Source organism: Molothrus aeneus, chromosome 3 (assembly GCF_037042795.1).
Source record: "Molothrus aeneus isolate 106 chromosome 3, BPBGC_Maene_1.0, whole genome shotgun sequence".
In the NCBI taxonomy this organism is placed as follows: domain Eukaryota; kingdom Metazoa; phylum Chordata; class Aves; order Passeriformes; family Icteridae; genus Molothrus; species Molothrus aeneus.
In genome coordinates, this window is record NC_089648.1 from 19,374,566 (window position 1) to 19,400,827 (window position 26,262).

The 26,262-nt window shown below is 36.9% G+C and overlaps 1 protein-coding gene across 1 annotated transcript in view; it reads left to right on the forward strand.

Moving 5' to 3' along the window:
* Nucleotides 1-26,262, forward strand: part of USH2A (usherin) — a 375,341-nt gene that overhangs the window by 17,859 nt on the left and 331,220 nt on the right. The window contains exons 4-9 of the mRNA XM_066546427.1: nucleotides 13,405-13,540; nucleotides 14,728-14,791; nucleotides 17,076-17,370; nucleotides 18,629-18,813; nucleotides 21,916-22,137; nucleotides 23,430-23,523. Coding sequence (XP_066402524.1) covers nucleotides 13,405-13,540; nucleotides 14,728-14,791; nucleotides 17,076-17,370; nucleotides 18,629-18,813; nucleotides 21,916-22,137; nucleotides 23,430-23,523 — 996 coding nt within the window. The remainder of the gene's footprint in view (nucleotides 1-13,404; nucleotides 13,541-14,727; nucleotides 14,792-17,075; nucleotides 17,371-18,628; nucleotides 18,814-21,915; nucleotides 22,138-23,429; nucleotides 23,524-26,262) is intronic.

Genomic DNA, 26,262 nt, shown 5'->3' on the forward strand with positions numbered 1-26,262 from the left:
CTGGCAATAAAGGATATTGGTGCAGTGCTGGTTGGGGTAGAAAGTGGAATAGCTGTAATTAACCATTTTAATACTTCTTCATACTAATTAAATGCTTTCAAACTATGGGTCAACAAAAGATTAGGCGAAAATTGCCAATCTATACTTGGAATGATTACTCTGTGCAAAAGAATTGCTAATCTCCGATTCAATGTTGATTCTAAAGCAGTGTCTACTTTTTAAAATACTGATTCTTTAAAAATATAGTCCATTTCAAAAGCTGTCTCTTTTCACATGGATCTTTCTTTGTCTCCAGCCTTGTTTATTAGATAATTGAATGTGGGTTACACCACTCAGTTTTTAATACAGTACTAAAATTACCCCATATGAAAAATGAACAATTTGTATGTTTCTTATGTTGGATCCTTCTGCTTGCTGTCACTTGCATTTTTGCATCTTGAAGTTTTTGTTAATGAAATAGCTCTTAGTTTTTCTTAAGCTTGTAAACTGCCTTATGGATCAGTCTGTGTTCCAGTTGCTTTTTGATTTTGCTGTTTAGGGTCAAATTTATATTAATAAATGACTTAAACTTGAACAGAGTTAATTGTTTCAGGAGCATTTCAGGGTTCCTTTCCCCTTACACCCTCCCCCCCCTTTTTTTAATTTTAAATTTATGTTGTTCTTCAGGGAATTCAAGCTGAACTAGTGGATCTATGCACGACAAGAAAGACTTGGATTGAAGGAAAACCATTTCCCACTGAGAAGGGATTAACATTGTAGGAGATAGTGAAAAAGAAAAGTAAAGGAGGGCAAAGAGAAAAGCTAAATATCTTTTATACAAATGCTAGGAGCATATGTAATAAGACTGCTGAATGGGAGTGACATGTTTTCAAGGATAAGAAAGATATTATTGGAATAAGACAGACAACCAGGAAAATGAAGGGGGATTTAAAATGCCAAGATACACAGTTTCAGTGAAGGGAGAGCTAATATTAAGCTGAAAGAGATGTAACAATATTGCTGAGGGATAATACTCTATCAGCAGTAGGAAACACTCCTGTTCTCACCCCCTCAATTTTAATTTTTTTTGTTTAACTACATTTTTTAAAAACTAAGTTTAGAGGTTTGCATGCAAGCTAAGGACAGTTTAGTGTAGTTGTGATTCTTGGCTGTTGTACCAGACTTGCTGGTGGTCAGAAAAAAAGCCCTGGCCATAAAAGTATTTAAGACAGGCAATGGTCCCTAAGAAAACCAGAACTTTGATTTGAAGAGTGCTGGTGTACTGAAGAGAGGACAGTAAGGAGAGAGATTGTTAGAGATCAGTTATGATATGAACTGTATTAAAACTACAAATGAGAGCATGTTTCTGCTGTTGCTGTAAGATTGCTCTTTATGCTGTTAATGAAGCAGTGGAGAATACTGTCACAGTTATGGAAAAGTTTTAACTGTCAATCTGTATGTGGAGACAAGAAGCAAAATCAAATGATCAAAAATCATGAAATTTGAAATGGTTGTGGGGTGGGGGTTTGGGCTAGATGGAGAAGCAGCCCTAAAGTTATTGATTTTAGCAAAGCGAACTTTGAAGGAAAGTAAAATGCTCCTGGGGTTTTTGCCTGCAATCCTGTGATGAATGGGAAATCCACTCCACACAAGTAGAGAGTACATAGTGTATAAAACACGTAGAGAGGTTGCAATTAAAATTCATCCCAGTTAAGTCAAGAAAAGGAAAGGCCGATATGGGCCTGAGGCAAAAGAAGGAAAGGCAAAGAGACAACTTGCCCCTCCCGACCTTATGCTTTTTCCTTCCCCTTCGCTGTTCTTTACCATTTCTTCTGCTGTCCCTTTATCTTCTCCAGCCCTTCTGTTTTAAGATAGTTCTGTCACTGTAGTCCCCTGATGAGGTTTCTTCCTCAAGTCTCTTGTTTTTTTTCACACTGCATTTCTCAGAGTGTGGGCATAACTGTTCAGAGTGCTCATAACGTGGGCAGGAGTCTTTCTCCCCTCTTCTCCACAAAATCACACTATGCATCCCCTTAAACATGATTGCAAGCTGCATATAGTAGACATTTTTTTTCTTTCCTAACTTCTTTTATCTGTTTGTGAATCTGGGATGATTTCAATTCACTGTGTAGCAAGGGAAGCCCGAGCTGGGAAGGGCAAGCATGGGAGAATATAACAACTGGTATAGATGGTGTGGAAATATGAAAATCTTTAGAAAAAGACACTGTGTTGTGCTGGCAGGATTTCTCTGAGAGACGAGAGTGAAACAAACACAAACGTAGTTGCAAGTGGTATTCCTTTCTTTTGTGTAAAGTTAGGACACAAATTATGTCTGCTTTTGGGATCCTCTGTGCGAGTTGCTTTATTGTTCAATCTCCCACATACATGCATTATCAGACATTTGTTTCAAAGAACAAATGTGAGGAAGAAAGTATATTTAACTTATTCGAGGTCTGAATCTGGGCAGGTGTAAAAGGACATTGCTGAAGCTGAAGGCAATTTGTAGTAGCTGAAGATCTGCCCCTTAACTAATGCAAACAGTTTGAACAAATTTTGATCTCGCATTTTATTTTTAAAAGGTGAACAAAGATTATAATGGCAGAAGCACATTTTGGGGAGAGATTTAATGGGACATTAGTGGGAGATTAAATGGTCTATTTCTGTCAATCTGTACTCTCTCTCTTTTCTTTTTTAAGTTGCAGTGATTTGTTAACTGTAGGAATTGGCAACAGGCAGAGAGGATGACCATGTGGTCTTATAGCATTCAGCTGACGCCCTGTTTCTGAACATGGTATGAGGGATCATAAAGTTTACTTCCATGTGTATTGTGATGATAGTTGCATCTATATTTAAAGCTTTCTGTCACTGAAGCACTCTTGGTGTTGTCAGATGTCTATTGGACTGGATGAGCAGCAACTTCTTGCAATTGAATGTCAATAAGACCAAAGCAATTTTGGTTGATTCATAGCACCAGCTTAAGCATATTCACTTGCACAGATTACATTTGACAGATAGTTACCTTCAGCTGAACTCTGTGGTTAGAATCCTTGGTATATTCTTGACAGTGAGCTTAGAGCTGATGCCTTATGTTTATTTCATATCCTGTTTTTGCCTTCCTAATACTGCATGTGTATGTCTACATTTAAATAAACTTACAGCTGAAGTACTAGTCACTCCACTTGTTATCTCTGGACAGAATGTTGTGATGAGTCAATTTTGGTATTTAAGAAATGGTGTTTTTTTCCCATTTAGACAGTTTTAATTTCAAAAGCTATCTAATGAAAGATTTTATTTTATCGGGAACTTCTGGAAAAGTGTCTGTCAAAGTCTAACAAGAAGAGGATAAGAAAAAGAAGAGGTAGAGGATATGTGAAAAGATGAAAAAGCATTATTCTCTTTGGAATGTTTTTCTGGTATTCTATCAGTTTTCTGGCTGCAGGGAAATATAGTCAGCACAGGTGTTCTTACCCTATTATGTTAGTGAAACTTAAAATTGTCTGGATTCTGCAACAAAATTGTGCACACTGTCATCAAATACTGATGTGTGTTAGCATTCCCTATAAATTTTCCAAAGAAAGGCATCTTTCCTTGTAATTTCTCATAACAGTTCTAAAATAGTCTGGGTTAAAATAGTTTCAATCCTTGATTCAGTTAGTTGATCCTGTTTATGGTGAACTTGCTTGCATTGAAACTTCATTTGGAACATACTGAAGAATCAAAGTTTTGAATTATTTCAAACCATTTCTCTGTGTGGGTTCTTAGTCAGCTTAAGGCACCATCCTGATTTTGAAGTAAAAATCAGTGATTTAACACCAAATGCCTTGTACATATATTGTTTCCACTCACAAATTCAGTTTCTGTTCTTAAAAGCAAGGGTGATTTTCCTATAGAGCTTAAGGAGGTTCTGAATGGGAGATTTTTTAAATTCCGCCTTTCAGTGAATAATAGGATTGCAGCATCCTTGAGTTTTGATATGAATCAACCCAAAATAAAATACTTAAAATAAAATGTTTCTAGTTGCATATTTCAGGTAGACTGATGTGTTCTGGTGAGAGGACAGAATTGACTCTGTAGTTTTGGCAAGAGTTAGATAATGAATCACGTCCTAGAACTATATTGGCAGGTCTTCCTTCTAAAAATGACAGAGTGGTTAGAAGTGAAGGAATTTCCCCTAACCATGGATGGTAACTTAAGCACCTTCTTTTTGAAAATCATCATAATAAAGTCCCAGGCCATGTTGTTACTTATGTTAGTGGTGGCAATGAAAAGCTTTGAGCCCTCTTTGTTTCCTTCCTGTAAAATGCTGTTTGTCCTGAGAACTAAATATGTGCGAAAAACATCACATTGAAACCTCCATAGTAGCCAGGGTTGCACCTTGCCTCTGTCACCTTCTGTTCTTTTCCTTCAGACTTGCAGCTAAGTTGCTTCCAAGGTCTGAAGTACAGAGGCGTGAATTTGGGTTTGCCTGGGGACATGGAGTTCTTACAGCTCAAAAACTATGTTTTTGCCATGTGAAGCTAGTATAGTATTTGAATGTGGAAGGAGAGGAATTTAGAAATGTGAGTAAATAATTTAATAAGAGCAGATAAAATTGATTTTATTTTGTTTATAGCTTTTGCATTTGCTATTGGGCGAACCAACTAAAAATGGACTGAAGATTTGAAATTGTGACAGGATTGTAGCTGGAGCAGCACAAGCTTCACTGGCAAACTCATCAGGCAGTTCTTTTGCTGGTGCAGAAGGTGCCATTTGTCTGTCAAGTGTTATGCAGATAAATTGTCTGAGCTGGGTTGTCCTCTTGGATATTATTCTTTAGTTTCCACAGCCCTCCCTCCCCCAAACCCCTTGTCCCTATTAACATGGTTATTAGTGTCTTTGCTGGTCTGTTTGAGAACAAGTTCATAGACAAATTCCTCCTGACATATCCTTGTTCTCATATGTTTGCTACATAAATTCATTATCTCTTGCCAAGCTTTAGATCTGCCAAGTTCCCTCTGTTGTCTCAATTTTCATTCCAGATAAAAAAAAAAATTAAATGCAAAGCACAAAACACTAAAAATGAACTATTTTTATTGTAAAGGTTGTAAGCTTTATCTCTGAGAGAGGGAAAAATAAAAAAAAAGACCACAGGAGACTTTGACGTATGTAAAACATCTGCCCAAACATCTCTAGCAATAACGCCATCACAGTGATAGTTCTTATTCTTGACTTATCCATTCAGCTAAGGTTTTAAATTTGGGTTAGGCTTCATTTTGTACTTTGTAAGGATGGCTAAGCCATATGGGACTGTAGAAGCAGGCTCTGTACTAGTGCTGGTGAGTAATGTGTGGAGTAGAAGATGGCTAAGAGTGATGTGGTATCCTGACTCATCTGCAGAGGTTAAACTGTGGGAACCTCTTTAGTTTTTGAAGCAGTCATAAGGTGGGTGATAGATTACCTGCAGGGTTGGGAAGAGTAGAGGAGTTTTGGGGTCTTGGGGTCATAGAACCATAGAATATCCTGAGTTGGACCAGACCCACACAGATCATAGAAGTCCAACTCTTGGCCCTGCATAGCACCAGCCCCAAGAGTGCCTGCGAGCATTGCCCAAACACTTCTTGAGCTCTGTCAGGCTTGGCCTGTGACCACTTCCCTGGGCATCCTGTTCCAGAGCCCACCCACCCTCTGGGTGATGAACCTTGTCTGTGTCTGGCCTTCGTCTCCCCTGACACAGCTTCATGCCATTCTCTTGGGCCCTATCTCTGATCACCAGAGAAGAGATCAGTGCCTGCCCCTCTCCTTTCCAGGTTAACCTGATTTGTTCCCTGTTTGTATTAGTGTTTGAGAAAAATAATACTTGGGGGCAAGAATCTGGTCCCACCTGTATTCACTGCATTTATCACATTGTTTGGGGTTTTTGTTGCTGTTGTTTTTTTCTTTTTTGTTTGGTTATTCTTTTTAAAGCTAAATGTAAATATAGTAGACAAAAAAGAGGAAGTAAAAATTAGTCGAATAATGCAAAATGAGAATAAGACAAAAATGAGGGCTAGGGAAGGTTCCTTTAAAATGAATGTTCAAGGTATGTAAATTCTGCAATTTATTCAGTGAGGAAAGGTGTTGAATTGTGGCAGAAAGTTGTCTGCTGTTTCTGATTCATCAATTTAGGGATGCATAGGTGCTCAGATTAATAAAAAAATATATGAAATGCTACAATAAGGTTTTTGGTCACTAGCTCTGCTTAAATGACAGCTGAAAGTAAGCCTGGATTCATGCTAGTGGTTTCATCCTGGTTTTTCCCCCAAAATTCTTTTGCTTAGTCCATATCACTGATCTTTCCTCTTTACAGAAAAATCATTTATGAAATATTAAAGCTGTGTGGAAGCCTTTGTAATTGCAGCTTCAGCAGGATTTGCAATTATGCAAGAAAATACTGAAATACATACCTGTGTGCATCTCCTCTCTTTGATATGCAAAAGCCCTTTACTCTTGCTTTATTAGCTGTTACATTTCTGTTTCTCACCTGCTTTTGCAGAGGAAATACATGAACCCACATGTCCCCCAGTGGTAAATATGCTGTAGATCTTTATATGGGCAGGCAAAAGGAGCATATTGAGACAGGTTGAAGGTGAAAAAGATTTTTATGCTCAAGTTTCTGATTACACCATTATAGTAGCATCACTAATTCCCCTCCTTCCACCTATTGTCTTCTTTCCTCTGTTGTCATCAGTGGCCACTGTTGATTTGTTGACTCTATTAAAGTATTCAAGGAAGCCACAGGCCTGTCATTTTGGTCATAACCTTAATCTGTTTTCTCACCTTGGGAGAAAATGTGTTAATACACTGTCTGTTTCTATAGAATGGACTCATTGAGAAAGTTCCTGACACAAATCTGCAATACATTCAGAAGGAAAAAAAGGTTTTCTGAATCTTGATTAGTTTAACAGATAGCAAGCCATATTTAGCTGGAAATTTTTATAAGAACCACACCAAATTAAGTAACAGTAAGCGATTGTAATGGTACGTTGTGTAGTAATTTTTGAGCTGGGTGAGTTGCAGCTCCTCCTCATTTCTCATAATCTCTGATTCCTTGTTATTTCTGAATGATTAAGCAAATCATTTATGCTAACTTCTGCTTTAATGTACATCTCTGTAAAGCCTGTGTAACTTTATTGATTCTGGAGTTGCTTTAGTTTTTAATACAAGTAAAGGGAGGGGTCATTCCTGCTAGCTTGCTGATTTGGAAAATAAATTGAGCTTCCCCCCCACCTCCCCATTTTTTTCTGCCTTACAGATAAATGGTATAGCTACCTAACTGCTTCTCATAAAACATTTTTAAATTCTTCATATTGTGTATCATCTTCTTTATAATAGTTGTTTCTAGTTCTGAGTAACTGCCTGCTGTGCAAATAGGGCGTATTTTAAGGAAAATGAAAACAGACTTGCGTTTTCTTACAGCTTATTTTCTGTTCTCTTATTTGGGGAGTATTTGGGTATTTTTCTTGTATTTGAGAAACTGACATTGCGTTTTAGTTTGTATTAAGTTTTTAAATTCAACTTGCATTTGCAAACTAGCTAAATTTGCATCTTTAACTTAAAAATTTGCTTTAAAAATTTTTAGTATACAGATAAATGGTTTTTTGAATAATCTTGTTCATGTCAGTTATATATTGTATATCCCTGAACTGCTCCTTTTTAATCTTATTTGAAAACAGTGGTGTCCATTACATGTACTGGAATGTAGTAATTTCCTAGTATTGAGAGATGTGTTTTTGGTCCTTGTTTTATCTGTGTCGGTCAGTCCTGCCCCTCCATCTGAGACTTTGTGTGATGGTCTGAATAGCTGTAAGAGCTGAAGTTGCAGTTGAAGTGGTTGCCATCACTAAGTTGGCTGGAAAACTAAGTAGGCCAAGGTTGGTATCATTTGGCTTAAATGACTGGAAAAGATTTTTTTTTCTATTCCTTTCATTTTTGGTGCCAGAGTTCCCTCTGTTGTGGAACTCCTCATTTATGGCCTGCAAATCTGGGAAGCAATCCTTCTGTTCTAATAATCTGTCTTGCCAGACATTTTGATCTAGTTATTAAAACAAAAGATGATGAAAGGAAATGTTAGGATTAAAATGTATTTTATGGTTGCTAGAAGCTCTTATTAGTAAGGGTAAAAAGAATGTATATTCAACCAGTGGAGAAGATTAATGTTGTCTTGAAATAACTCCCTATAATTTATCTGTAATATTTTAATAAATCTTTCCCATGCCAATAAATATTGGAATAGGAAAGATAACATAAAGGATAAGGTTGTACTAACTGGAAAACAGGTGTCTTTGAAGCCTATACTAATTACAAATGAAAATATTTGGGAATGAGGCTACTGCCTCTGTTGGTTGTGTGTCATTTAGTGCTGTAAAGGCTTTGATCTCTGGTTAGTGATCTTTAGCTCTGCTGTGATACATTTAAGGATTCTTAGGGATTTTTTTTTAATCAACTATAAAGAATTCTTTTCTATGTCTCTCCTTCCTATCTTATTTATTAGAAATCATTTTCCATGAGGTATTTGGGTGGTATTAATATTAGGACCAAGTTGTGATGGAAAAATCTTACTAATGCAAAAAGATCATAGTGTTCACTGAAAAAAGGTTCCATTAACTTCATTTATTTTGGCTGAAATGGTGCAATTCAATTCGACAAGGAAGAAACTAAAATTGTCTCAGTTGCCTTTATATATATGTAAGAGGACATTTTGATGACAGGATGATTAATGCGTGTGAAGAAAAAGCATATGTTGCTTAAGTGGGCCAGCTATCACACATGTACATTGCAAGGTAATAAATGTGGGTGTTATTATGTGACAGCCAAAACTTTGTAGATTGTAGTCTCAGAACTCCCCCAAACTGGCTTTGGCTTCAAAAGGGTCATTGTAGTTCAAAAAAGTGGAGTCAGTATAACTGTGTCTTCTACTTGGTATCAAAATGTCTTCTGCCTCTGTTTTGATAATGAGGAATATTAAGCTTTTTTCTGTTTTTTGAAAAAAACATACTGTTAATTTTTATTGTACTAATACATATTTTTACTCTACCTGTTATACTCTTTACTTGTAACTGTTGGACTGTTTTTTTATTTATATGTTGGTATACCAATATGCATTATACCTATAAATATCAGTACAATACAAGGCTTATATAAAAAAAGAGAAAGAAAGAACCCATGGTATTCTTCAGTCAAGGAGCTTCTGCTTTTTGCCATAGTCCCTTAACCAGTGCAACTGCTCTGGAGTATTTGGTTGTGATGTTTCTTTTTTGCCACACAGATTACTGCAACGTAGTGGAAGTTAGGAGTTCTGTTAGCACTTTATATGTGAAAATACTGGCTTTTGTTTGAATGACAGTTCTGCCTGATCCAAGTGGCAAAATTGATGTTAAAGTTCATTGTTGTGTTTTTGTGGGTAGGATCTGAAGAGCACAGATCTTTAGGTAAGAAAATAAAATTATAATAAATTTCCTGTACCTGTCTCATTAGCAATAACATGGGCACAATCCTGTGCTACATGTTATCTGGAATGACCCTTTCTTGAACAGGGAGGTTGTACCACATGATCCACTGTGGTCCCTTCCAACCTTACCCAATCTGTGATTTTGTGATTCTGCAGTACTGTGACCCATATGGCAGGGAAGCTTTCCTTGCTAGGAAGTGGTTTTATTTGGTATTGCTGTCTCTGATGCACAATTTGTTTGTGCTAGAGAACTATAAGCTTAACTTGGGATGCACTGAAGGAATTTGCCTGTCAGCTCTTTTGGCCCTGTACCTCTCATCTTTGAAACTCTTCCAGGTCATACCAAGAGTGCTATTAGAGGAAAGAGTATTGATATCTTTCACCACCTCAGTTCACCATCAAATGGATTTTCCATTGCTTGGAGTTGGTATTAGGTTCTATGTTGGCAGATGCTGATGTAGTTTCAGAGCAAATGGATCTTAGTAACTAATCCTTGCCACCTCCTTGAGAGGTGATTTGCTGTATCTGACAGATGGGAAAGCACAGGACTGAGAGGTGGTTGCAGAGCTGGGATTAGAGTGCTGATGTCCCAGGCTTCTGGTCCTGTGCTCTGCACAACCACAAAGCCAACCTTTCCTACCCATCTCTTGTTACTCTCTTGGGAAAATTCATATTGAACGTTATTAGTAAGGACAACAATAATCCTGTTGTCCTAGTCTGGAGAGAAAGTCTTCTTTTAGTTCTGTGCTATTGTATGGAATTTAATGCTAATGGTCAGGAGACCTTAAATAACTACATCAAACAGCCCAATTGGTGCCAGCCTTTTCTTATTTAGCGTAGTCTAAACTGACACCAAACTTTGAGACCTCCTCTCCTCCCACTGTGGAGAGCCACTGGGATTTTTTATACCACACATGGTTTCCCTCCTACATTTTCCTCCCATGTCAGATATTCATACCCCCTTTAATAACCAGCAGGGGGATCATTACATTGAGCTACTGCCAAATGCATAATGACTGCTGCCTTTGCCTTACACAGTCACTGCACTACTGATATCCAATTCAGCATTGTAAAGTGCTTAGGGCTACCTTGGGGATGTGCTATATTAAACCCAACTATTCTAAATCCTATTTAATACAAAGAGATTGGTGGTGGGGGAGGGGGGAGGGAGATTTAAAATTGTCATTAGTCACCTATTTTCAACAAGTAAAAATACCTGGTCACTTAGGGCCCAATTCTGTCACTCTTAAGTCATGAATGAACCCCGTGATTTTAGTATGGGGTGCATGGAGGTGAACACTGTGCTTGCCACAGGGGGAGGCAGAATTAGGTCCTATAAAGCTGTGCCCGAGACAGTAAGTTTTCAAGAAGCTGATGGGGGTGAGCGTGCCCATTTCTGAACTCCCCTCAGAAATGTTTTACAGCGGAAACAGGAAAGCGGAAACATGCTTCATATCTGACTAAAAATAAAGGTACTCTTAAACTTGTAAAAGGCAACATTTTTATTTGAATGATATGACAGAGCTGCCACAGGAGTGTTACCTGCTATAAAGAAAGCTTAAGAATTATTACCTTTATTAGACCAGTGACACTGAGCTTTAGCCATACATTTCTAACTTCTGTCCCTCTACAGAGACAATTTTCTTTTCTTAAATAAACTGTCATGCTAGTGTTAATATATTGTTGGCTCCCTCATACTCTGAGAATACTGCTGATATAAAACATGTATATGTTAGATTGGTAATAGTATCTTTAGTGTAGCTGACTAGAACAAATGTGTTTCCCTCATGGCTGTGCTAATGTGATAAAGGAAAATTGGCTGTTCATCAGCTTTTGGCTGGGTAAAGACAGTAGAGATGGAACCACATTCTTTTTTATGCATTAATACCACTGAGAACTTTTCACTAGTTATATTTCATGTGCAGGCATGTTGTGCAAAGATGTTGTAAAACATGAGATAATGCTACAAATAACAAAGTAGAAAAGCCTGTATCTTTTATGATGATAACAGTCAAACACCAAATGACAGTAACAGGCTGTAAAAAATGTGATGCAGAAAAAAATGCAATGTAACCACAATATATACGTATGCTTAGGCCCTTGCAAATAGGGCATCAAATGTTTAGAGGGCTTTGTATTAAAATTAAATAAAGAAATTGTTGTATTTAGGTCATTGATATGTCAACACAAAAGATAATTTAAAATGGAGAGATGTATTTTGAGCGGTGAAACTCATAAGCAATAACTTTTTGAACAAATCTCAAGGCTTAGTAATTATGATAATAGCCTTCAAATTTCCATCAGTGGAAGGGCAATAAATATTCCTGTCTAAATTTGGGAAATATTGACTGAATCTGGAAATGGCAATAAAGCTCAGCATACATGTTTATGTTTGAAAGTACAGTTTAAGGAGGAAAAATTCATTTGTACAATCTCCTGTGAAGCCAAAAGAAAAAAGGCCAAACAAACCCTTCCATCTTATTTCATGTTTTCTTTCTTAAAATGCTGATAGGCTCATGTTGCTCAAGGCACAGATGCTGATCATCTGAGCTCAGATTTATAGATAATTGTGTCCATTTATCTTGGTCTGAAATTTGAAAGATTTTATTGTCAGAGTAGTATTGTGTGTGCTTATATTGTGGTTTTCAAGCTGGTATTTTGTTAACTGGTAAATAAGTTCTGTCTTTCCTTTTTTTGTAACAAATTATTCTGGCTTGTAAACCTTCTGTGTCCTCACATAGGTATTGTTCTTATGGAAGCAGTAATTCCAGGTTTATTTTCTTTTGATTGGCGTGAGTGCTAAAGCACTCTAGTTTTATTTGCCTTGATAGACATGATTCACCAGGCATCTGTACCTGCAAAGTTAAAATAATGCTCTGTTAATTGGCAGCAGCAAAATGGTGTTTCAAAAGTTTAAAGCTATCAAGTTGTCATGTGAAAAATACTTTATGCAAGCTAAACATTGCTAAAACCCAAGTAATTTAAATTTTTTTTGAAAATAAACTTTCTGAAATAAAAATTTTCAATAAGTCCAACTTAGTTTCTATAATTAATTTCATTAATGGGAACCTGACTATAGCCATAATACTTCTGGTTTTCATTTTGTGTGAGCCTGGTTTTTTAAATGAGAGTACTGAATTTCATATAATGTAAGGCTGAAAGGCACTCCCATATTATTAAACTTTTTCTAATTTTGGGTAACCTAAATCTAAGCATTGCTAATGCAAAAAAAACCCCAACTTTGTCAAAGCTCAGCATCTTGTGACTTTGTGGAGCTGGGAGAATGCCATAAAGGATTTCTATGAACGTTAGCTCAGATTTAAAATGAATTGGCAGGAAAGGGAGGACTTGCAGAAAACAGTACCCTGGGGTGCTGGCTGAGTGCATATTCCTAGCCAAGGGTTCCCTGGATGAAAGGGAATTACCCGGTGGGTGTAAAGCAGATGTAGGCAGTTCCTATACCGTTCCCTTCAGCCCTTGTAGAAGGAGCATGCTTGGGTTAGGGAGGCATTTTGGGGGCTGTTGGAGGCCTGTGTTTGATTATCCTGAGCATGGTGTGCAGCCCCTTGAGGCCTGTTTGAAGTGATGTATGAGAAGAGCTGTGACAGCTGTAACATGTGCCCATGGCCCAAAGTGGTGATGGAGCTGTAACCAGCCTTGTACCTTGTGAAACACACCCACTCTCCTTTTCCTTTCTTCCCCTCCATCTCCACCAGATCCTTGTGCTGTAGTTCCTTCTTTGATTTTACCCCTGTAGAAATTTTATACTCTCTGCATCTGAGTGGTGATATGTTAATGAAAAAGAGGTAACTGCTTTCAGTAGGCACCAAAAATAAAGACAGGGAACAAATGGCCTGAGGTAATGTTATCAGTTAATCAGTGATAGACAAAAAAATGTAGAGAAATCAAAATGATTGCATGATAAAGCATGTGTTTGCCCCTTTACGTTGATTCTATAGGTGCATCACAGCCGAATTAGTTTCTTCTTGAATGGTTGGGAAGATGATAACACAGCTTTTGATTCAAGGACTCTTATGGGAACAGTTGCAGATACTGATGCTGATGGTACTCTGCAAATTGGACAAAGCTTCACAGGTAAACCTTGTAGTACTTTAGTGGAATGCACTGGAATAGTCAAAATATACATGATGTGGTTAAAAGAAGTGTGAGTAATTTAAGTTATCTATATGGTGAGAAGTAATACATTACTGCAGAAGAAAATTCCTATTTTTCAATTATCTTTCTCAAAAGATTGGCTTGAAGATAGAATAAATTTTGGTCATCTCCCAACATCTATGGATAGGAATAGATTGATGTTTGGTAGATGATCATAATTTATATGATAGATTTTCCTGAATTCTCTAAAACATGTATGTAAAGTGACTTATTCCACTAATTTCTGCCTGTAGTTTTTCAGGGTAAATATAGGGAATATATATTCTGTTTCAGAATGGAAATTTGCATGGCCACTAGACTACTCTCTCTGCAGAGTCAGGAAGAGAGCTGAAGGTTTCTGGCTGTCTGTGTTCTTCAGTTTTATCAATACTCATGTAAACCATGGCAGAATGAGAATCTTTCAGCCTCTAGTAATGCCTGAAAGTTTTACTCTTCATCTACATCTAGAGTTTTATATGTTCTATATCATGACATGATCATTGAAGAACAGTGGGGGACGTTTGGTTACTTTTCACTAATTCTTGGCTCTGCAGGTGTAAGAACACTAACTATTGCTCTCCAGAAACATGCACAATTTGAAGTTAACTTCTAAAAATATGTCACATAAACAGTTTTATTGTGGCTTTGGGCAAGAAAGTAGTCTATGTCCCATTTCTTAAAGCTTGTATTTGGAAATGTATTTTGTTGTGGTTTTGATTCTGAATTCTGGATAGCTAATAATCATGTAAAAGAAAGGAATATTTTAAAATGCTTTTTATCTTTATTGTATAAATTGATAGGTACAGTTGTACTTACTGTATCTCTTCTCTAATTAGAGGTGGCACATGGACTGGCTCATTACTTCTGTCTAATGAGCCGGTCCCTGTGCCACCTCTCTAATCAGAAAAGAGATAGGTACAAAATGTTCTTATAAAGTTATTATAAATCATTCTTTTTTATCAAAAAAATTAAGTCACTGCCCTCTATAGTTTTGTCCAGGCCCAAGATGGTTTCATTCAGGAGGGGTAATTGTGCAAGAGAGATTTCTGAGTGCTGAATTAAAGGTGCTCTCATGCAGTGCAAAGCTGCCTTCTGCTCAATGGATTATTTATAGTATATTTCCTTAGGTTTAGAGCAATTTGTTGGAAGAATGCAAGATTTTCGATTTTACTCAGTGGCGCTTACAAACAGGTAAAGAACTTTTACTTTTGTAGCAAAATAAGAGAGTGGTGAGAAAGAAGTGTAGATAACAATATGCTTATTTCCCAAAGTGTAGTGCTTTTCAGATGTTTCCTTTAGATAATTGCTTGTGACGATGTAGTTCCCTGAGCCTCATTTCAAAGATTACCTTTAATCTAAAAAATCTTGAGTTAAAATAAATTCAACAACTGAGTGCGTTTTGCTTTTGAACTGTTGCTTAAATAGGCTTGATGTATGTAGTGGTGTATGTAGTGTATATGTAGTGAAACAAAACACTGTAATAAATATGTGCTCTCCTTGTTATTGTTGTCCTTGCTACAACCTGACTTAGTATGTATTCTGCAGAGAGTAGATCCAGTTGCTAGATTTCAATGCTTATAAACTGTCTAGGTGTTACCTACTCATCATAATTCTGTCATAATAGTGTGTGCTGATAAGCTTAGTCCTGGTGGATAAGACTTGCTAAGCTTCCTCCGAGCCGTGTGTAAACTGTAGGGCAAGGAAGGGAGCTACAGGGTCAAAACTGGACCACTCAGATACCAGTCTGATGAGGAGGACAGGCATTCCAAGTGATTGGCATGCTGGCTTTGTGGCGGGAAGGTGGGCTCCCCGTGCTTAGCTGTTGCTTTCCTCTGGTTTCACTTCCCCACAGTATCCATGTCAGGTAGTCTTGGTGCTCGCCTGCCCCATGCACACACCCCTGCCCTGAGGTGCCGCTGTCCCTTGCTTTTCAGATGAAGTTGTCACCATAAGCCACCAATGACTTAGCTCCCTCAGCCCACAGAGCCCTGGACAATTGCTTTGACTTCCTGTGTTCCTGAGGCCAAATTACTGTTGCCACTGCAATTTCTGTTGCCCTCCAGCCTCCCTTCCTAGCACATTACAAAGAGATGTTACCTTTGTTATCCAGCTCATGCTGGATTAATCCAGTCATTTCAGGCTGGCCAGAATTAGTCAGGTCCTATTTGTCTGTGTAGTGCTTCCAGGGAGGCTGCACACAATGACACTCAGAACTGCAGACCTTCAGGCTACTTAATGATAGTCTTTCAATAAGATGGAGAGCAGTTTCCTCAGAGCTCAGCTGTCTGCAGGACATTATGATGAACTGAGCTCGTGTGAATTGGAAGCATTAATGTGAATCTGAATTCCAAGTTTTATGAAAATCACAGTGGTTGTATTTCTCAGAGCAATGCTTGTCAAATCTTTTGAACTACAGTTTAGGTCAGTAAAATGAATAAAGCTTAACAATTGAAAATTAAGGTATTTTACAGACTGTTTTCACCTACTGATGTCTTTCTAGATTTGATTTTATATCCACAAATAGCATGGTGCAAAATGTTTCTCTGGGATAAACTGGGAGGGAAAGTCTTGCCTGCATACCAATTAATTTAGGCTATAGATGTGTAAAAAGTCCTGTAACTCTGGTTCTGTGGAAGCTGTAGTGGCAGCTAGCAAGTATTTATTTGCTTATTAAGCACCCAAAATTATGTTCTTACTGATAAAGTAGGAAAATGGGAAAAGTTACAAGGTTTAAATATAAAAATTCGGTCTCTTCTTGACTCACAAAATCCTTCCTTTGTATCAGTGATAAGCAGATAAAGAACTGTCCATGTCATCCATATATCTGCTTGCTTGCCTGCCTACCTACCTTTGTATTTATTGCAGTTGCTGATGTCAGAGTGGACTGAAGTATGTCAATGATTTGGCGTGACTAGGTTGATTGCAGTTAAAAAAGGGGACATCTTGATAAAAATTAGTTAAAAGTGAAAATACTTCTATCCAGATTTCCCTAGGTACAATATGATATTGTTCAAGCTGGTCTTTTGGGAGGGTTTGAACTTCACAGTGGTTACGGGCAGTATATTGGCACTATGGTGTGTTTAAGAACAGGATCCAGACTGCTGATTGGAGTCAGACATAATGCTGCAATAAAATGTAAAGAGTTTTTCTGCTCGCATCTATTTAGCTTTAGACCTCTCACCAAAGAACTCATTCTCTTGGTGCCTGAAGAACTCCATATGTCTGGAGCAATGAAAGGAGCTCCAGAGTGGTTCTTCACAGATATTTTCTGAAGATGCATACTGCTACCATTGATAATGTAGAGACCTTGGGGGGAGCCTTCACTCCTGAGTGCCCCATTCTTGAGTTTACATCAGGAGTTTAGGGCTTCTACTATGATCTAACCTGAATTTTGTTTAATCTATGAGCCTAGGTGCACAAAGTGACATTTGTTCTTGTTGTCATGTATCTAATACTATTCTCTATGCTGTGACAGAGACATTTTGGAAGTATTCTCTGGAAAATTCCCTCATCTTCATACCCAGTCTGAGTGCCGCTGTCCTGGAAGTCATCCGCGAGTACACCCTTTGATACAGAGGTACTGCATCCCTAATGGTGCAGATGATACCACTAATGACAGGGTGCTGAGGCTGGATGCAGAAGCCCACCCTCTCCACTACATCAATGATAATGACATTGGGACCACTTGGATTTCATCTGTGTTTGCTAATACTGCAGGTCTGGATCGTGGTGTTTCAATCACAATAGATTTACAAAATGGACAGTATCAGGTAATGGGAAGATGCCATTTGCCATTTATTAAAACAAAACTAAGAAAAGATTTTTATAGATATCGCATTGCAATTTTGAGGATATTCAAACCTTATGCTTTAAAATGCTTTAGAGGACCAGGAAGAAAGTTTCTTTTATTGGCATATAACAGTGCAAAAGGCAACAAAATGCATTGTGGTTTTCAGCATTCTCTTTTGATGTGCCTGTTTTAACCAGCAGTAATCTAGAGTGGATATACAAGAGTAGATCCTGTGTGAAGGCACCAGTATTTGGAAACTGATTGTTGTCTCTTAACTGCACTTTTGTAAATTTCAACTTTTATTTTAATTTCTATTAAAACGTAAGCTGCTTGTTTTGTACCTGCTGGTAGTAAACTGACTGCAGACGAATGAAATTTAATGTATCAAATGCACACTGACATATTAGAAGGTGTTTCTGTTTGTAGATGTTCTGGAGGTGATAGATTAGCTTCCCAAGGAATATGAAAGGAGAAAATAAGCAGGTATAGTTATTGAAGAGGCCATATTGCTCCTAACCTTCCACTAGGCTCTTGAAGAATGTCAGGATGTCTTGGAAAGAGGGACATACCAGAAGTGGGGCTGCATTCACAATAGGGAATTCACCAAATTTCTGTATAGTCTTTCTGGCCTATTCTTTTTTAATTAATGGTGAGTAGGGAAAGAATATGATGACAGGCTTTGGCTACATATGTAAACATTAGTCGTTTAGTTAAAAGTGATTTTAAATTAATGTGAAATTCTTGACTTTTGCTGATTTGATACACACACTTCTGCTTAAGCAGCATGCTGAGGGAAGTGTTTGAAACAACACAGGTATTTGATGAGATTCTGAGCTAAAAATATGTAGACAAAAAAAAAAATTACCTGCTGTCAGACAAATAACTTGTTGAATATTTGGTACCACAAAGTTACAACTTTAATTTTTACCAAAATGACACGGCTGTAACAAATCGTACACTTGACTTTGCAGTGCATTTTCAAACGTTCTTTGAGAAAAAGTGAAGTTCTGATGCAGTAGTTCAGTAGTTGTCTGATAGTGTCTGAGAAATCAAAGAGCTTGTTCAACAAAAAAGATTCCCTCTGGCTTTAGGTAGGAATATGTGGGGTGAAATATGGCTGCTTCTGTCTATGAGTGGTAAAGCAGACTGTATAGTTACATTAAGAAAAAGGTTTGAATTCTCATTGTTTTACAGCTTAGCCATTAATATCAGTTCATAAATTTGTTATCTTCTTGTAGGTATTCTATATTATACTGCAGTTCTTTAGCCCACACCCTGAAGCAATAAAAATTGAGAGGAAAAAAAGAGATGATCTAGAATGGGAAGACTGGCAATATTTTGCTAGAAATTGCAGTATTTTTGAAATGGAGAACAATGGATCTCTGGAAAACCCAGATTCTGTCAACTGTCTCCAGATGCATAGGTATGAGTGGGTATTATGTGCATAATACAGATGGTTTGAACAGGTAACATCCTGACACGATTCATTGCTATGTCCCAATGAGATAGAATCTTTTAATTTGGTACACTCATTTATTATGGACTGCTGAATATATCAAAGATCCTAAACATGATCTTTCAACTCAAAATTGCCAAAAAGTTTTCTGTAATTTTTATCATATTTTAATAATTTATGAGTCTGAGTCAATTGATTCCTCTTGTTCTTTTTGAGGTAGAATTTCAAAATGTTACGTGTTAGTGTTTTGATGGCTATTGTCAGTAGAATTTCAGAACACTGAGAGGATAAGTGGAGGAAGGTACTAATATAACATTGTTCTAAACAGGCTAGTGAATATGAAAGTCTACCTTCTGATCTCTGGGAGGGCAGCTTGTTCTGAAGCTTAGGAAAGAGGCCAGACTGAAGTACAAAAGCCAGTTATTCAACCCTGCTAGTGTTATGCAACACATGTAAGAAATGAGTTGAAAATGTTGTCTTGAAGTTTTCTCATCTTTCTAAACAAGAAGCGATATAAAACTGTGGGAAGAGGGGCAAGAGGGATTACTGCCATTTAGAAGTATGTTGCAAGCCCTTTTACTGTCAATTAACATGTGAACATTTAAAGCTTTATAATATATAAAATATACATTTAAAAAACATAGCATATAACGTATATAATAGTTAATATGTTACCTTAGTACACACACATATCCATGTATGTACACACACATATATATAATTGAACTTTTGCCACTGCATGCATTCAACTGCATTATCTCTTGCCTGAGTTCAGATGCCAGTCAGTATTAGACTTGTTTAGTACTTGGCTGGAAATCGGTGAGAAAATACTTTTCCAGGTGCTGTAGGTATTTTGCCTTTCCCCCGCCCCACTTTTGCTACCTTTCTAAGACTTTTCAAGTGTCAGCATCTTTGTCTATTCTCCAGGAGTTCAGTATTCTGTGGAGAGGAGCGTAAGGTCATTTGAGTTACACCACTCTTCTGAAAAGGAATCTGAGCTTTATTGCTGATCTTTGAAGCAGAGGGTAGAGGAGAAGGGAAATATCTTAAGTAAGACAAATGTTTTTGGATAAATAAGTGAGGTGCAATACCTTTTTCAGGCCCAAAATATGAATTTGTATAATTTTAAGAAAGAGCCGAGGAGTTAACATTTATGGAAACAGTCCATATTTTTCTAAGCAGCACAGTTTCTCCCCTTCAATTAAAATGTAAATGATGATAGGAAATGATACAAATGAATAATTTTTGGGTACAGCTGATGTACAGAAAGCTTTAAGTGATAAGACCTATATTGGTGAATATTCTGTGTGCTCAAAGAGGAGCTGCTGTTGAAACAAAGCCCCAGATTTATGTCAGCAGTGTAACAGAGTTCCCTGGAGGATTTTATTGTAAAACAAAACTTCTTTCTCTCTCTTTCTTTCATACCCACAAACTTTTACCTGCCAAGACATGTCCAGATTGTCTGTCCAGGATTTAGACACCAGTGTCCTTGTGTCCTAGTGGCCTATCCTGGATTGCCTGGATTTACATGGAAGACAAACCACCTTGGTTTTGAAATCCTTACTGTAACTTGATGGTTCTTGTTTTGGTGATCACATGCTAGTACTGAATGGACTCTCTTTTGTGTCCTTTAGGAAATGAAAGCGATTAAGGTTTTTGTTTCTCCATCCTGTACCACCTATGTAAGTTAGGAGTTGCTCACTGTCCTTTATCCCCCTATCAGAGGCTTGAATCTTTGCTTAGTCTGAATATTGGCTGCCCCTTATTTTAGAATCTCCTTTGTTTTCCTGAGAAACTGCATGTAGATGCCCTAAAATCTTGATGACCTGCTTATCTAGTTGCCATCAGCCTTACAGTCTTTCTGCTGTTCCCTCTGATGTTTCTATACCAACATGGTATTGTTTATCTGCCATTTGTACCTGTCTAAACATTTCCATTACAGTTTTATATGACATGGAAGAAATATACTTTATTTAGTTTTCTGTGGAGGGAAAGAGAAGGCATAATCACCCAGAGAAACAGATATATTCCACTGAGATTTTTGTGAAGCACTGACCTGGATTAGGAACACGGGAAATTCAAAGATCCTTCACGAAGACAGAAGAGCTTGACTCAGCAGACCTAGCCTAACTAGAAATCTCATCTTTCAAAAACTGACATATTTTCAAGTGACATTTTTTGAGTGTTGCATGTCAGGTGCCAGGTGATTACATGATAATGTAATACCTATTTTTAATGATCCCATGTAGGTGTGCAAATAAGCAGACATTCTTTTCTCTTCCAGAGACTAAACTCTGCTTAGTACATAGACCAACATGACATGATTCATACCAAGTTGTGCACTTTGTATCTACTTGTTTACTCAGTTTCATACCAAGTTGTGCACTTTGTATCTGCTTGTTTACTCAGTTTTACTTGAATTCTCAGGATTGTCCTTCCCCTTCCTGGGCTTAAATATGTGGTTTTACTCTCAATCTTACTGCTTTCCATTACATTTGCTTGTACTTCACTTGCTGGAAGGTAGCATGTGTTTCTAACTCTGCTCACTCAGAGGAGCAGATGATATGGTCCTGTGAGTTTGGAATTCAAAATATAACAATTGTTGCTGTATGTTTTTTTTGTGTTTAGCAGGTGTATTACTAACAATGTAAGCCTATTAATTATTGTGTTAGTCATCTGAATGTTTTCCTTATGTGGTTTGAGCCTACTTCGTGTTTCTCAAGGAAAGTGTGTTAAATCTCTTGAAAATGTGTGCAGGTGACACTGTATCAATCACACTTTAATAATATTTTGAAGTTGCCTGGTAAAGGCTTTATTTTTAATTGGAAATTTTGGGTCTGGAGAAGATCATGGTAGTTTAACAGACAAAACAGACATATAGAGGACATTTCTTTTCCCTGTCTTGAATTCTGGTGACTGGGAATCCACTGACATAAGAATTTTTACTCAGAAAGCATGAAACTACCATTTGCAGTTGAGACCCTCTCTGAGAAACAGTATGTTAGGGGCTAGAATCTGTAAAATATGTAATATTTTGAGTTTAATTTGTTTTCCTCTCTATTTAAACAGCTTTACACCGTATTCCCGTGGTAATCTAACTTTCAGTGTTCTTACCCCGGAACCAAACCACCGACCTGGTTACAATGATTTTTATAATACTCCATCTCTTCAAGAATTTGTAAAAGCTACACAAGTGAGGATTCATCTCCGTGGCCAGTATCACACTAGGGAACCTTGGGTAAATTTTAGGCATAGGTACTATGGAGTTAATGAAGTTACAGTCAGTGGAAGGTGAGTGTTATGTGACTCTTCCCACATCCAGCACTGTCTCTGACTGTTACAGCTCTGCATGGCATATAGGGACCTGCCTAAAATTTGATCAACTTGTTTTGCTTTTACATGTATGATTGAAAAAGGAATTTGGTCTGAAGCAGTGTATCAAGTTGGAAATGACTGGTGTACTGTTTTATAAAACTGTTTGCTCACATTTTATTTTACAATTAATTATACTTATTACACAAATCTGTCAAAAGCAATCCTTTCCTTGGAATTACCAATGCCTCTAAGCAAGGGCTTATGACTGAAATAATGGCTTTTGCTTTATTTCAGTAACTCTTCCAAGCTATAGATTCTGAGACATGGCAATTTTAACAGTCAATGCAGAGCTCTTTCTTTGTTTTAGTTGGAGTTTTCCTTTCAAAATAGGGTAGCTGACTGACTGACAACTTTATTGTATATGATAAGTGGGCTGTCTTGTGAAGGGACTAATTATGCCCTGGAAATAATATGCAAATTTGGCAATGAAATAGTTTCCAAGAAGCATATGGTGCAGATTTGTAAGTATTATTATTCCTGAAATTGTATTGGTAGCTCTCATTTTGAGAGAAAGCACCCTGTTAGAAGTCTTGTTTACTTTAAAATTTCCTATCTTATTAATATATTTTGATTATTGATTTAGATGTATTTATGATAATGCATTTACTAAAACAGCTTTACCTTGGTGATGATGTATCAGTAAAATAATTTCAGCTGTAGTTTACAAAGCTGTGTCATGCCTCCAGAAGCGCATCCTTTCAGGTAGAGTGGTATGGTTATTGACTATTAATTAAGACCCTATACAGATTTTATTTTAGTAAGAATTGGAAATTTTAATGGAGATAAAATGGGTTAAAATTCAAAATTACTCCTGTTGTGGTTAAGATTTCTTGAAAAATGAGAGTCACAGTGGAAGTTTTATTATTGATGAATAATTGTAATTTATTTAATAAAAACTTACATATCAATGTTACATACTGAAATACAGTTTTCATCACATATCATATAAGGCAAGAGTAGCTCTACTACATGCTGGTTTTTACTTTCTTGAAAAGAAATTGTTGATGCTTAAAAATATATTGAATGAAGTAATCTTTTGTAGTTTACTGCACCTAAGAACATTCTCTTTGGTGACATTTATTTGTTCTTAATAAAGAACCAGGCTATGTAATACACAAAATTGACTTTGTGACTGTGACTGTGTAATATGTTTTTGCACAGATGTGTTTTCATGTTCTAACTTTTGACTCCACCTATTGTTCTTTCAGGTGTAATTGCCATGGCCATGCTGATGATTGTGACACAGCTGTGAAACCATACAGGTGCCTATGTGTCAAGGAAAGCTATACAGAAGGAAATAATGTGAGTCTCACCTTTGTCTGTCTGTGCCACTTCTGAACAGCCTCAGCACTGGGATTTCAGTCCTGGGAGAGTGTGTATATGTGTGTTAGTGTAGGCCTGTCCTTCAGAGGGAAACTTTCTGTCGCAGATTTGTATCAATTAAGGAAAAAGATGTATTCCACTCTCCACCCTCACCGAAAGCCATTCCACCACAGACCATCAGGAATGTTGTGTTCAGGGATTTGATTTCTTATTAGAAATGATGTCACTTTCAAACATTAGATGCAATCCTGAGATTAGACTGTGAGCATCTGATAAAGATTGTCTCTGCCTGCTGTAGCAACTAGCAAGAGTAGGGTGAAGGTACTACTCCATGGTAATTTTAGTCTGCTCCTGTGGACTCCAGACCCATTCAATAGGTGGAATCCAGTAAGAAAAATCCTGGAGTTCAGCTTCCAATTTAGTTTCATTTGAAAGGAAACAAAGAGTTCAAGTGGTCGATAATGCAATTGAAAGCACCACAAATGCAAAATTATAATTTTCATTTGTGATTCTAACAGTTTCATAATTCTTGGCCGTGGAAGAACCAAAATGGGTTTGATTACTGTAAGTCATAGTATTCTAGAAAAATATGTGGAGGAGAGCTCAATGGTACCACTTTTCACTTATTTCATGCAGCCTTTGCTTTTCTTGGAAGCTGCTTGCATACAACTTAAGAAAAGCAGAAGTGTGATGTATGAGTAAAAAAAAACTTGCTCAAAGAAAAGATTCCCTAAATTAATTATTTATCTCAAAAGAAAAAAAAGGACAAAAAGTTAAGGTTAAGAAAAAATGAGCTACATCAAGGGAATGAATCCCGCAATCTCACTGAGTGTTAGATTTCCATTGTGAGTACATGATGTACTCCTTGCTACATTTATGCCTTTTGGAAGTAGCCTTTCTAAAAATTAAGAAGGGGTTATGTGGAGTAGCAACAGCAGTAGCAACTGGGAGACTAATCACACATCAAAAAAACCCCAAGCCGTCTGTGCTTGCAGGAACAGAGTGAGGAGAGGTAACCCCAGAGCATTTGATACTGTGCTTATGGTTGTGTGAAAGATTCTTGTAAAATTTCATAGGGGTTCTAAGTTTTCCCATTTCTTAAGCAGAAGTGTAGGATATACAGTCTAAATGGGACTTGAACCAAAATTGCAAGTTTTTAGATGGGTCAAATCGGAAAAAAAAATTCAAGCCGACAGTGTCCCTTTAATTAGAACACACATTGTGAAATGTTACTTTGTAAGGATTAATTATAAATATTTAATAAGATATGGAAGTTCACCAAGCACTCTTGCAAGACTTATGCTACTTTGTGAAAACAAACCAAATACATTTTAATGATGTATCTGCCTTATCAGATATTTCCTGTCAATGGTAATGGGTTGTTCCACTGAATGTCACATCTTTGATTTGGCATATGTGCATTGTAACTATAATTGAAGTGCTTGAATTAACTGTATTAATTCAGAGTACAATAAGGATGTTGTTTAATTATTTTTCTCATTCTTTAATAACCATGTCAGTATCTATTAAATATGAAATAAAATAGCAGTAGTAATAAAATAGAATTAGTATTTGGAAATATATCACTAACTACTTTGAATTTTATCAAAGATTTACATGGAATCCAAACAGCCTAAAGATTTTAATTTCTTTTTTTTTTTTTTTTTTGGTAAGGCTAACACTTAAAAGCAAAACAAAAGTCCATCTTGATTTTTGACTATCACTGGCAATGATAAAACTCTGTCTGATAGATTTACACCTGTTTCTTTGGCTCCCACCGCAGTGAATTAGGAACTGTAAAAATTTATTTATTTATTTATTTATTTATTTATTTTGGTTTAAGTAAGCATTTGGTGAAGCAAATTTCCAAATACAACTTTTTTGGTTGAGAAAAAGAAAATATTTTTAAGAAGAAATAGCACTATCAGCAAGCAGGTTTTTTTTTAACTTAAGTTCTGTATTAGCAGAGTAAGTCAGCACAACTGAGGGGCTATAAGAAAATTATTGGTTTTAGGGTGGGTTTTTTTCAATGTCTTTTACTAGAAATCAGAGATCCTTGAAAAGCTTTTTACATATGGCAGAGTATGTCCTTGTCAGATTTACACTTAATACAGCTAAAATTACTGTCTTCAATTTATCTGCCATATGCATCTGGCTAGCTGTTGGGCAGCAAAGCAATACCAGAAATGAAAAATCTGCGTAAGTATTACAAATAGAAATCTTAGTTTAGGTATTTGCATCACTGTGTTATGAAATCTGACATACCAAATGGATTTTTTTTTTCCTGAGTTCCATTTTGGTGAAGAATGATGGTGAAATATGTTCCTATGAAATCTGAGATGATGGGAAGAAAGGGTTGCTTAAGAATGATTTGTGGATGTTGAGGGGCTAGATTATGAAAAAAGAGGAAATTAATCCTTACAAAGCTTGTCTCTCATTTTCTGAAAAAAATGTTTAGCTTCTTCATTTACAAATTGTTCTCTAAACGCCTTGGCTTCAGCTTTGGAAGATAGCTCTTCCTTTTACAAATGGAAACTGAGGGGCCGAGAGTGGAGTCCAGATTTTGGTAACGTTTGTATGCAAAGATTAGCTTTTAGACTTGAGGAAAAGCATGTTCAAAAGCTGTCACATGACAAGCTGGAAACAGCCCCTGAAAGAACAAGAGAGTCAAGCAAGGTTAGCCTTACATTGCAAACTCAGGGCCTCTTTTAAATCAAC